The 12,471-nt window shown below is 36.1% G+C and overlaps 1 protein-coding gene across 1 annotated transcript; it reads right to left on the reverse strand.

Annotated features, from left to right (window-relative positions):
* Positions 1 to 1,312: 1,312 nt before the first annotated feature.
* Positions 1,313 to 5,607, reverse strand: LOC104109203 (MLP-like protein 34; the record flags this gene model as incomplete). The annotated part of the gene is made up of 2 exons (XM_070200599.1): positions 1,313 to 1,827; positions 5,344 to 5,607. Coding segments are annotated over 2 exons (534 nt in total), but the record flags the coding sequence as incomplete, so codon positions are not given.
* Positions 5,608 to 12,471: the final 6,864 nt, after the last annotated feature.

The following is a 12,471-nucleotide window of genomic DNA, read 5'->3' on the forward strand; positions in this document are numbered from 1 at the left end:
TCTGAAAAAACAAAACAGAAAGTTAGTAATACTTGTTTAACGAAATAGATTCTGAAAAACAAAACAGTATAGGAATAAATCGAGCTCACTGAATACACAGTGTGGCCTTAAGAAAATTATTTCCCTCAAGTACCCGAGGTGCTGGAGTATATCCTCCCAAGATAGAATGATTTAACTCACCTGAGTGTTGGTACCAAAACGCCAGTAAACAGCGAGCCACTCGAAGGCTGTAAAACACACTGGAATTTTTTGTGCAGAAGAAGAAGAAGAAGAAGCTCAGAAAATTTCGTAAGGAAGGATTCTGGGATTCAAACTCTATTTATAGAGTTGCTGGCATTGTTTCTGAAAAGGTTTGCAACCTTTCAAAAACAGTCATGGCTGTTGGAACAGGGTTATTTGAAATATTGCGGGAAAATATATTTAAAATAATGCGGGAAAGAAAATGGGGCCTGACCGAACCGGGTCGCGGGTCATGAGTTATTCCGGATTGAATTTTTTGTTAATTATTTAAATAATTAATTAAATAATTGAAAGGAATTTTGTCCAAAAAGATCCAAATCCGAAGCCGAGCGACGACGACGGCGCGAGGCTTGCCTTCTTCTTAAATCTTTAAGAGCTAGAAGAATAGCAATTATATATATACCCATCAAAAGTCTTTTCTTCCTCCGATATGGGACAATGTCCCTTTGGCAACGGAAACTCAAATATTTCATTTTCCCTCCATTTCTCATTCATCCTCTTTAACCTACACAAGCTTAAAATCCCAACATAAACCTGCTCAAACAATGAACTACGCTTTTGGGTGTGTCAAGAGAATTCAAAATATAATATATAGAATTGCAAAAACGGATTTTGCCTTATATATGTAAATGAAAATTTTCAGCCCTGTCGGACGAATACGTGATAAATCTGGAGCGACGTCATCCTTTATGCCTAATCCACCACTGACGCCTAGTGCTCGAGCACATTCGCAAGCATCTCTAAAGACAGGACAATCAAGAAACTCTCATCAAGGACCTTCGATTGAGTCACAGTTATCACGGATTCTTGTAGAAAATGCGCATCTAATTTCGGAGATTGAAAATACTGGTGCGGGTTAGTTCTCTGTTGATATTGGCTTATGATATCAGTTGGTGTTTATGTGAGCTAGTTTCATATGCATTTTCACTAATGTATAGCTAACAACAAAATTGTACAAGACATGAATTGACCGGCTATTAATCAGTACTCTACTACGAAGTGTTTGTAAATCTTAGTCCCCATATAACTACTAGATAAACCCATAAAAAAGATGGCTGAAAAAGAATGAGAATAGCACACTGATAAATATATCGTCTTTGTTATAGGTAAATTTCAAACTTACATATGTTCACCATTGGAAATACATCCATAGAAGGAGAATGCATATATAATATATTCTTCACACAACATTCTTTATTTCACACGTAGCTAGCTAGAACTAGCCAATATTGCCAAATACTCTATCACACACAGAGATATGTGTGTATTAACATACATATATATGGCTACGAGCCATTGAATAGCATAGAGATTAGATTACTTGAGAAGGTGACCCTCTATGTCTTTGGTCAAATGTAGGACAAAACCCAAGAGAACGAGAGGATCTGGTGTGTCTTCAGTTTTCTTCTCGTACACAAATGTCCATGTAGTCCATTGGTGGTCATGGGATGTGGTAATAGTGAAGGAATTGTACAACTCTAATAGATCTCCTCCAATTACTTTCCAAGTGATTGATTTCTTCTGATGATCCACGGCTTCAATGACTTGCTTACAGATCTTATCTTTTCCATCTATAATCAATAAAGTTCAAAAATACAATAGAGGTTACTCCATGTTCAACTGTTCAATTCCTCATATAAAAGATATAAACATTCAGAATAACATATTTTCTTCTCATTTCTTTTGTTTTTCATTTTCATTTTCTCCAAATATTATTTGAAGCTCGCGAAGATTAGACGTGCTATATTTTTTCCTGAATAGAATTATCGTTAATAATTTTAAAAGAACATTTGGCATTGTGGAAAATTATTGAAAGAGTACTTGGTAATTGGTGGGTGAAAAATATTTTACATATATATTATATTGAATGCTAGTAATAATATTAGCAAATAGAGTGTTAAGAAGTTTTTGAGCATCATCAATAATATGTCTAAGTGTTAGATGGAGCAAAGTAAAATGAAGTTAAGCATCAAGATAGTTATAAGAAAAGTGACTTCCGTCAACAAGATTTTCCCCTTTAATTTTTCATACTATTAAGGACGAGGAGTTAAGTGTGAGCTACAACTTTAAAACCAATCTACCTAATACCTTACTCAAAGCAAAAAAACGAGAAGAAAAGTCGTTTATAAAAAAATATTGATCCTTAATAAATTTTTACAATATTTAAAAATTATTCTTATATCTATTTAAGGTGGAGAAAGAGACAGATGCGTGATTTAGAAGGGAAAAGGATGCATTGTCCATGAAACATTTTGTTCATGTTATTAATAATAACTCAGATTAGAAGACAGCTTAAGCCTACTTAAAAGCTGAGAGAGAAAAGGAAGCTCGAGAGTTACATCAGCTAAGTAAATCAGAAGTCTGAATATTAGACCCAGATAATTATAGAAATCGTGACTTAGAACATTGCAGAATCACTCTTAATAGCATAAGTACAAGAGAGATAGTATAGCAGCCATATTCTATGAAAACTCTACGATAAAGCCAGTTAGAAGAGTACCAGCCTTAGAGATAACAAAAGATAGAGATGACATGCTAAATATGTGCACCCACTGTTGCGGGACTCCGAGATATTACTAGGGTGAGGGAACATTATTTTTACCATTCGAGTAAAGAACATAGACGACAACAGCATTATAATCTAGAATACTGCAAAAATAAGAAGACAAGATCTGAGACGAGCGACATCATGTAGTTGGTACTTCAAAGACGATTGTGGACTATAAAGTATAACATGGATAAACAACTCTCCAGATTAACTGTTCAGTTTAAAAGTGTCCGTTAGGACAAGCTTTATTAAAAATAGAAATGTGCTAGATTTTACAAAAGTACCACAATTTAAAAGATCAAGAATCTGAGTGAGCTAAGATGACAAGTCAAATACAAATTTTTACGAGATGGGGATAACAGAAGAACAGTTTGAATAATAGCTAGAAGACAAAAATAAACTTTTATTGCTTTGATATGCGTGTCAACAGTGGGTTAGAATGAAAAGTTCTCCCCTTATATAGTAGTAAAATGTCAGTCCTAGTACAAGTCTAAAATAAGGTAAAAATCTTTCTTTCTCGGTAAATGTCGATCCGCAGTTGATATCGGACGGGATTTGAACTGCAATATCCGGTTCAGGGCGAACATTACGGTTTTCTGGTTGTCATGCTCAATCATTTCTCTTTTTTTCAGGTCTGAAAACCTTACTTGGTCTGGATCCGTTATTTAGCCGTGCTCGATCCTAGATGCACCGTTCACCCCCGAGCTCCGAAACGAGGGACCCTTCGGCTTCGTTGGAGGTTGCGTCAGATCAAGTTTTCCTCTTGTTTCTTTATTGGGGAATCGGGGTTAATATTATTCCCGATTTTACCCTTACACACATCTTAGTCCTGAATTTTGGGTGTCTTCTTCCACAATATTCTGGCAACATTTGATTAATCTTTATGTGTTTGCTGAGCTTATGCTATCTGAATATGTGTTCCTTGCGTAAACCTGATGTTCCACTTATGGAATTCCAAATCTAAGGACCCCCAAAAAAATGAAAGATTCATTCATACGTAAAAATTAGAATCAAGACATTCCTTACTAACAATTCACTGCGAACATGACTTTCTCTATACAAATCTCTTTATATACCCAAACGTAAAGCAGACAGATCTTTAAGATCAAGTATAGTAGAAAGATGCACGAGGTTGCCACGTGATCAGTTTGCCATCAAAGTTAACTCTTTTATGGTACTATTGCTTTGTTATTTATATTATAGCCAGTTAAGGTTTTTGATGTTGCTCTAGTTGTTATAAGAAAAGCTAGATGAATTCAGTGTGAACTTTTTCTTCCCTGTTGTGCATAAGATTTAGATCTTGAGTGGCGAATGGACTCAGATTCCAGACAAAAGATCTTGAAATGCAATAATGCAGCCAGTGGAGTTCTTGTAAGAAGAGATGATTTAGACTCTAAGGAGTATTATGTCGTATTAGAGGACATCTACGAGCTATGTGAGAAATATGAAAGTTTACCTCTTCAATTTCATTGGTGGGATGTGGCTCACTTAGGAAAAGTCATCGATTCACAAATATTATTTCAAAAGAGTGGATACTCGTTGTGTGTTGAATATAAATGAACCATTTGTGTTCCACAGTCTCATTCTAATAGTAAACAAGTTATTTAATTTCTTGTATTTTTGATTAACTTCTTCACTTGTCAAATCACACCAGACAAAAAATATTAAGATAAAAATTTACCATTAGGTTTTGCATTGAGGCAAAGCCTACAAGTTTAGATAAATATCACTTAGTTCGTTCTAATAAATTCTTAGAGACTGAAAAATCTTGTTCTTCGCAGTTTTCACCTGCTCTGTTATGATTCTCAATAGATGTTACGGTCAAAATAATGTTTCGCTAATCTTATCGTGTGCGAGGCGCCATACTATCTATAATTTTCATTAATCTTTAATTCTTTTGATAGTTCTTGCAACCATGCGCAGGTTATTCTAAAATGTGAATCTATATTTATATTTTTATGTGATGTTACAGCATTATTTTTGAATCCAAATTCGAGATTCTCCTTGGCTAGTATCGTAAAGGATTTGGAATTGAGCATTCATCCATACTCTCAGTAAAATTTGAAATGACAGGATTTGGACGAGTTAAAGGTGAGAAGGGCCATGGACATGGCAATATAGGAGGCAGGATTCCCGCTAAGGGGGTTCAAAAAAGAAAAAAAATTAAATAATTAAAAGGAACTATTGCTAGTGGAAGTTGAATCAACAACCTTATAAAGGTTTTGAACCTCCTCAACCACTGAACTACGCTTTTGGGTGTGTCAAGAGAATTCAAAATATAATATATAGAATTGGAAAAACGGATTTTACCTTATATGTAAATGAAAATTTTCAGCCCTGTCGGACGAATACGTGATAATTCTGCAGCGACGTCATCCTTTATGCCTAATCCACCACTGACGCCTAGTGCTTGAGCACACATCTCAGCCACATTTCACACGTAGCTAGCTAGAACTAGCCAATATTGCCAAATACTCTATCACACACAGAGATATGTGTGTATTAACATACATATATATAGCTACGAGCCATTGAATAGCATAGAGATTAGATTACTTGAGAAGGTGACCCTCTATGTCTTTGGTCAAATGTAGGACAAAACCCAAGAGAACGAGAGGATCTGGTGTGTCTTCAGTTTTCTTCTCGTACACAAATGTCCATGTAGTCCATTGGTGGTCATGGGATGTGGTAATAGTGAAGGAATTGTACAACTCTAATAGATCTCCTCCAATTACTTTCCAAGTGATTGATTTCTTCTGATGATCCACGGCTTCAATCATTTGCTTACAGATCTTATCTTTTCCATCTATAATCAATAAAGTTCAAAAATACAAGAGAGGTTACTCCATGTTCAACTGTTCAATTACTCATATAAAAGATATAAACATTTAGAATAACATATTTTCTTCTCATTTCTTTTGTGTTTCCTTTGTTTTTCGTTTTCATTTTCTCCAAATATTATTTGAAGCTCGCGAAGATTGGACGTCTAGTATATTTTTTCCTGAATAGAATTATCATTAAAAATCTTAAGACCCTCTGTGTAAGAAGAATTGAAGAGTGAAGAGAGTAAGGGAAAAAGGGGTGGCTAATGAGTTAAAAAATGAGAGAGGAAGATAAAAATTAGTGTTGGATAGATAGGAGGGATTAACTAAATATATTAGGATTTTTTTAAACAAAAAAATAGAAAAATAAATTTTTATTTTGGCTATTTTACTTGCGTTAGCCATAAAGTGTAAATTTGACCCATTTGTGCAGCGGCAAGGTATGAATAGGGCACTTTTGGTGGAAGGATAAATATGCTCTAAATTGAATACTTTACGGGTAAACTTAGACATTTTTCCTTTTTAAAATGTGGAAAAGAAAGTTTACAGCTTGCCATAAGGGATTCATTTTATAGTCAAGTTTGAGACTTTCAACTAAGAGATTCTTTACTCAAGTCTCACAAAAGTATGACTTAGTTTTACTATTATTGTTACTTAAAAGTTGTTATTTCTCTCTATATTCTTTTGTTCTTTTAGCTTAACTTCATAACAATATTATATATATTCAAGGTAGAAAAAGAGATTGGAGATATGAATTATATGGATCGGAACACGCTTCATTATTCATGAGATAAGTCAAGCAGTCTATTAAGATTTGTTTTCATGCTATTAAGGACGAGGAGTTAAGTGTGAGCTACAACTTTAAAACCAATCTACCTAATACCTTACTCAAAGCAAAAAAACCGAGAAGAAAAGTCGTTTATAAAAAAATATTGATCCTTCATAAAGAGATAGATACGTGATTTATAAGGGTAAAGGATGCGTTGTCCACGAAACATTTTGTTCATGTTATTAATAATATAGTATAGCGGCCATATTCTTTGAAAACTCTACGATAAAGCCAGTTAGAAGAGTACCAGCTTTAGAGATAACAAAAGATGGAGATGACAGGCTTAATATGTGCACCTACTGTTGCGGGACTACGAGATATTACTAGGGTGAGGGAACATTATTTTTACCGTTCGAGTAAAGAACATAGACGACAACAGCATTATAATCTGAATACTGCAAAAATAAGAAGACAAGATCTGAGACTAGCGACATCATGTAGTTGGTACTTCAAAGACGATTGTGGACTATAAAGTATAACATGGATTAATAACTCTCCAGATTAACTGTTCAGTTTAAAAGTGTCCGTTAGGACAAGCTTTATTAAAAATAGAAATGTGCTAGATTTTACAAAAGTACCACAATTTAAAAGATCAAGAATCTGAGTGAGCTAAGATGACAAGTCAAGTATAAATTTTTACGAGATGGGGATAAGTCAGGAGGCTAGAATACGAGGTTGAGAAGTTGAAGCCTATCCTAAACCACTCACTCCTCAAGCGGAGCAGAAATATATGAATATCTCTATACAAGGTGTGACAAAAGGTTGAATGGCAATGTTACAAGTACCAAGCTGATAACTAGGCTTAAAAAAAGTAAAACGAGAACTATGAGATCCAAGGTGAGGATTGTATTTGGTTCTAAAATAAAAAGCATACGATGGCCAAGGTCGTAGAACAAAATTTCCTAAAGTACGAATGTATGAAAAGTCTAGATGACTAGGGATTCCTAAAGATGTTGCTTATGAAAGGCATCATGAGATTTGGTAAGAAGGGTCGGCAAGCTTAGCCCAAGATATATGGGGTGTTACAGAGTCATTCGACGGATAGGCAAAGTAACTTATGAGCTTGAATTGCCTTCAGAGTTAGAGTCAGTCCATTATTCATGCTACAGAAATGCATGGGATACCCCTCTCGGGTTGTCGCAGTTGATGACGTTCAGATTATAAAGGATCTATCCTACGAGAAGATTCCAATGGCTATTTTAGATCGATAGATCCGTAAGTTGAGAACCAAAAAGGTAGCCTCCGCGAAGATATTATGGAGAAATAACAACATCGAAGAAATGACATAGGAAGTTGAAGAGGAGATGATATATTAATACCTACACCTTTTTCAAACTAAAGATATTGCTCGAGATGGGATATTACAACACAATCCGGTTCAAACGAGTAGTGCATGAGGTGAGCTCTTATTTTTGACTTGCAGTAGTTATGATTGACCGCCGTGCGAGACTAAGTATTGATATTTATAAATATTGGCCCTATGTAGCATGTATAATATATTTTTTTGGCTGCATGCAGGTTGGTTTTACTCCAGTATACAGAGAAGACTCTAGCGGAATTTTTGTAAGTCTATAAGAGTTAATATTCAAGGACGAATATTCCTAAGGTGGGAGAATGTTACAACCCATACTTCTATGTTGGAATGCATATTAAGTAAGTCAATATAGGCCAGAGAGTTTAAGGACCTTTACAAAAATAATGATGAGTCAAAATAGATGTTAAGGAAGTATTCTGAGAGTTGGAGGCTAAACGAATCAAAGATGCTATAACCCGTACTTTTGGAATAAAACTTGGAGTGCTTAATATGATAAGTAGGTCATGTTTTAAGGTACTTGAATCATATTAGTATTTGTGTGTTATGTTTTGAATTGAAACAAGATGTAAAACAAAAGTCGGCAAAAGTTATTGCAAGTTACGTTCATAATTTTATTGAAATTTAGGTCTAATGTCACTGAGCTTTTCTCCCAATAAACTTGGAGTTACGGGGTGATCGACCCAATAAATTTCAGATGTACAAGTCTAGTTTCCAAAGCATTAAAGAATTTATCAATGCAATATAGGAGTATAGAGATATTCGCATTTTCGCGAGACTGCGCAGATTGAGTAGATCACAAGTAGGTGCATCACCTACTTGCTTGAATGAAAGGGCCAAATAAACCCCCACAAAAGGGCTAGTTGGGGTCGGACAAAGGGCCACTTTAAGGGTTGATTTTCATAATTTATTCAACTCAATTTAGAACCTATAATCAGAGAATAAACCCCTGCAAACTTCTTCCATAAATTCCACACAAAATCCTAAGTAATTTTCTCTTCTTTTCAAGTTCTATTTGGAGGAAAACCTTACAGTTTAAGGACGAAAGTAAGAACTAAGATCTTCACCAAATAAGGTAATTATTCTGCCCTATTTTATTCCCTTTTTTCTTCTGAAAAGGTAGAGAGTTATTTCCATAATAGTAAGAACTCATGAGACGATAATCGGAAGCCGTGAGTTCGAGTTATTCAACTTGTAGTAGACTATTTTGGACTATTATGTGGGTTGTTTTGTGTTGCTATTGGGTTGTCTCTTTTGCTACTATTTTTATGGAGTTTGGGAGGAGAAATAATGTGTAGAAACACCACATAATAGCGGAGTTGTGGGCTGGTTGTTCGTCATTACATGTTTGAGTTGTTTGACACTAGTATGGTTGTCGTTTTGTGTATGAAGTGACTGGGGTGTGTTGGACTGTTTTATGCTATTTGTGGTAGATATGAGGTTGGAAAATGATTATATATGTATGGTGCTGTTATTATTGTATTCTTGTTGTTGTTGATGTTATCTCGAATTGAGATGAAGTTAAGGTTATAGGGGAGATGTTGTCCGTTTTAATATAAAATAAGTTTGTCATTCGTTGTAAGATAATTGTACCTTTTATAGCTTAACAATAGCATTATTATTATTGTAAATTAACGAGATGAGTTCAACATGGTTATTGGACAGATTGTGATAAGGTATGTTAAGGTTAACCTTTCCTTCAATTTGGCATGATTGCGTAACTAAACGTGTTTGCTAACGAGACATAAAGAGAAGTTCATACTCCTGAATTTATGTACATTATCCTAGTCTCAGTATTCTCCCTTATTAAGGTTTTATATCCAGGTAAGTATTGTCTTCTTTCAGTCAAGAGAGAAGAGCGTATATATATGTATACAGTATTACATAATTTTTATTACCACGAAGCTATAATCGATGGGAAGGTCCCTATTGTGCAACCTCTGACAAATAGTAAGTTATATACCACCCTACTGTAGCCGAGCACCTCTGAGCGAGATCAGAATGGTCGAGTAGTAATTTAGATACCGAGTCTAGTATGGCTGAGCTCCTACGAGCCAGCCTACACAGCCGAGCAATTACACGTACTGAGTCTTATAGGGATAGATAGTTATTTTACTTACTATATTGAGAGAGTTGAGTCAGTATCAGCAGGTAAGCATACCTTCATATCATCTTTGACTCTCAGTTACTTTCAGTTATTATATTATCAGTTCAGTTTTAACTTTCAATTATTCTATTTCCTTACATACTCGGTACATTAATTCGCACGGACGTCCCTTTTGCCGGGGGACGCTATGTTAAATGCCTGCAGATTCTAATACACAGCCGGATAAACCTTTTCAGTAGACAGATCCATACATCAGCTTGATTGGTGAGATCCACTCATTCGGAGTTAACAGGTCTAGACTTTGGAGTCCATTTTATATATACAAACTTAATGGATAGGTCGTGACCCTATCCTGGCCATGATACAACTTTGTAATCTCTAGAGGCTTGTAGACGAGTTCTGTATTTTTTGTATGTCAGTATTGTGGCCTTGGCAGCCCTTTATATATTTTCGGTTTGGTATTACTGGTTGTAGACATTCATGGCAGCCTCGTTGGCCTGCACAGTTATGCATATGAGGTTTTGGGCATGTTTACATGTAACGACCTAATCGGTCGTTTTGAGATTTAGCATTCCATTCGATGGTTTGAGACTTTGAGTAGCTTCATATTATGTCTTATGACTTGCATGTATGGTTGGTTTTTGTAACGACCCGACCGGTCGATTTGAGTGTTGTAGCTTCGTCCCCCCCCCCCCCCATATTTACTGTTTACTCTATGCTCAATTATTGTTATTCGATTTGTCGGGGTGGCTAGTTTAGTTCCAGGGATGTTTCGGAATGAATTGGGACACTTAGTCCCAAGGTTGGAAGCCTAAGTATAAAAAGTTGATCGGATATTGACTTGTGGGTAAATGGATCCATAATGGAGCTTTGACAGTTCTGATAGCTCCGTTGAGTAATTTTGGACTTAGGAGTATGTCCGGATAGTGATTTGAAGGTCCGTAGATGATGTTTGCTTGAAATGACGAAAGTTGGAAAATGGAAGTTTAGAGGGTTGAGAAGTTTGACAGTTCCGAAACCTATCAAATCAACTCCGATTGACTTTGTGGTTACCAGGCTCGGATTTTGATTCCGGAAGTGGGAATAGGTCTGTTGTGTCATTTATTACTAATGTGAAAAATTTGAGGCCAATCAGAGTTGATTTGATAGGTTTCGGCATCTAATGTAGAACTTAGAAGTTCATAAGTTCATTAGGCTTGAATTGGGTGTGATTCGTATTTTTGATGTTGTTTGATGTGATTTGAGACCTCGACTAAGTTCATATCTGTCACGACCCCAATTTTCCTCTGTAGGATGTCGTGATGGCACCTAGTCTCTAAGATTAGGTAAGCCTAACATCCATGCTAAATATAACTAAAATAACAGTTAAACTCTCAAATACTCAACATCTATATAGAATAAACTTCGCCGCCCAACATATAAAATTTCTCCAAAACCTAGTGATATCGAGTCACAAGCTCTATAACGGTATCATAATCATCCCTATAAAATTGTATCTAATAAAAGGAGCAAAACATAGAAATAGATAGAAGGTGACAACGAGGCCTGCGGACACCGGCATGTGTACCTTGAAGTCTCCAAGTAAGAACTCAGCTCACTGATGCATGGACTAGTAGGAGGTACCTGGATCTGCAGAAAAGATGTGTAGAAGCATAGCATGAGTACATAATAACGGTACCCGCTAAGTACCAAGCCTAACCTCGGTGGAGTAGTGATGGGGTCAGGTCAAGGACCTACTGGAATAAATAAGAAAAGAAACTGTACAAGTGTATGGCAGTGTAGCAATGAAATTGAAACAACAATGACATATCAAGGTTAGCTACACGGAATTAAAGCAAATAATGCAACATGGAGAATAAGGCAATTGCTGGTGAAATACCTGGAGATCGTGGATATGTTGAAAGGTCAAATTTAGAGGTTGTTGCTACATTGAATCCGAAATCAAAAGGCACTGGAAGTGATGAATCAAGTGATCGACCTACTGCTGCAATTAAAGTAATTGAAAAACTAGCAGGTTTTAAAGCTTCTGATGTGCATGATGAGGGGAAAGATTTTGAAGGTGTTAAGGCTTTGGATAATGCAACGGCTAAAGGTGTGAAGGCAGTGGGTAAACATGGCAACCATCACCAAAAACCTGTAGCTGAGCGTGCAATTGAAGGTGCAAAAATAGCTATGTTGCAGGCTGAAGATACTGCTGCTTTGCATAAAGGCTTAAAGAGAGATAACACTACTGTGAAGAAGGCTGAAGACTGGACAATGTTATCCAGCAAAAAAAGAACTCCAAACAATTTGAAAATGAAGCAGATTGAAAATATTTCAAGAGACAGTGATGCACCAGGTAGTTCAAATCCATTTAATGCTCTTGTCAATGTGAAGCTCGATTGGAACAGTGCTGGGAAAAACTTGCACCTTGAGCATAACAGTTCCACAACTCCAGCTGCTTTAACTTCTACACGCAAGACATGGGCAGAAGAGGACGAAGAGGGTGAAGTGTCTATTCCATATGGAGAGCAACAACGTCAGACAATCGCAGCAATAGGCTTGAAGAGTTATTCAGGTGAGATTATTTCAGACCATGTCCCGACACTTTTGGATGCTTTGGACACTCCAAAA

The sequence above is a fragment of the Nicotiana tomentosiformis genome, chromosome 4 (assembly GCF_000390325.3).
Source record: "Nicotiana tomentosiformis chromosome 4, ASM39032v3, whole genome shotgun sequence".
Classification (NCBI taxonomy): Eukaryota; Viridiplantae; Streptophyta; class Magnoliopsida; order Solanales; family Solanaceae; genus Nicotiana; species Nicotiana tomentosiformis.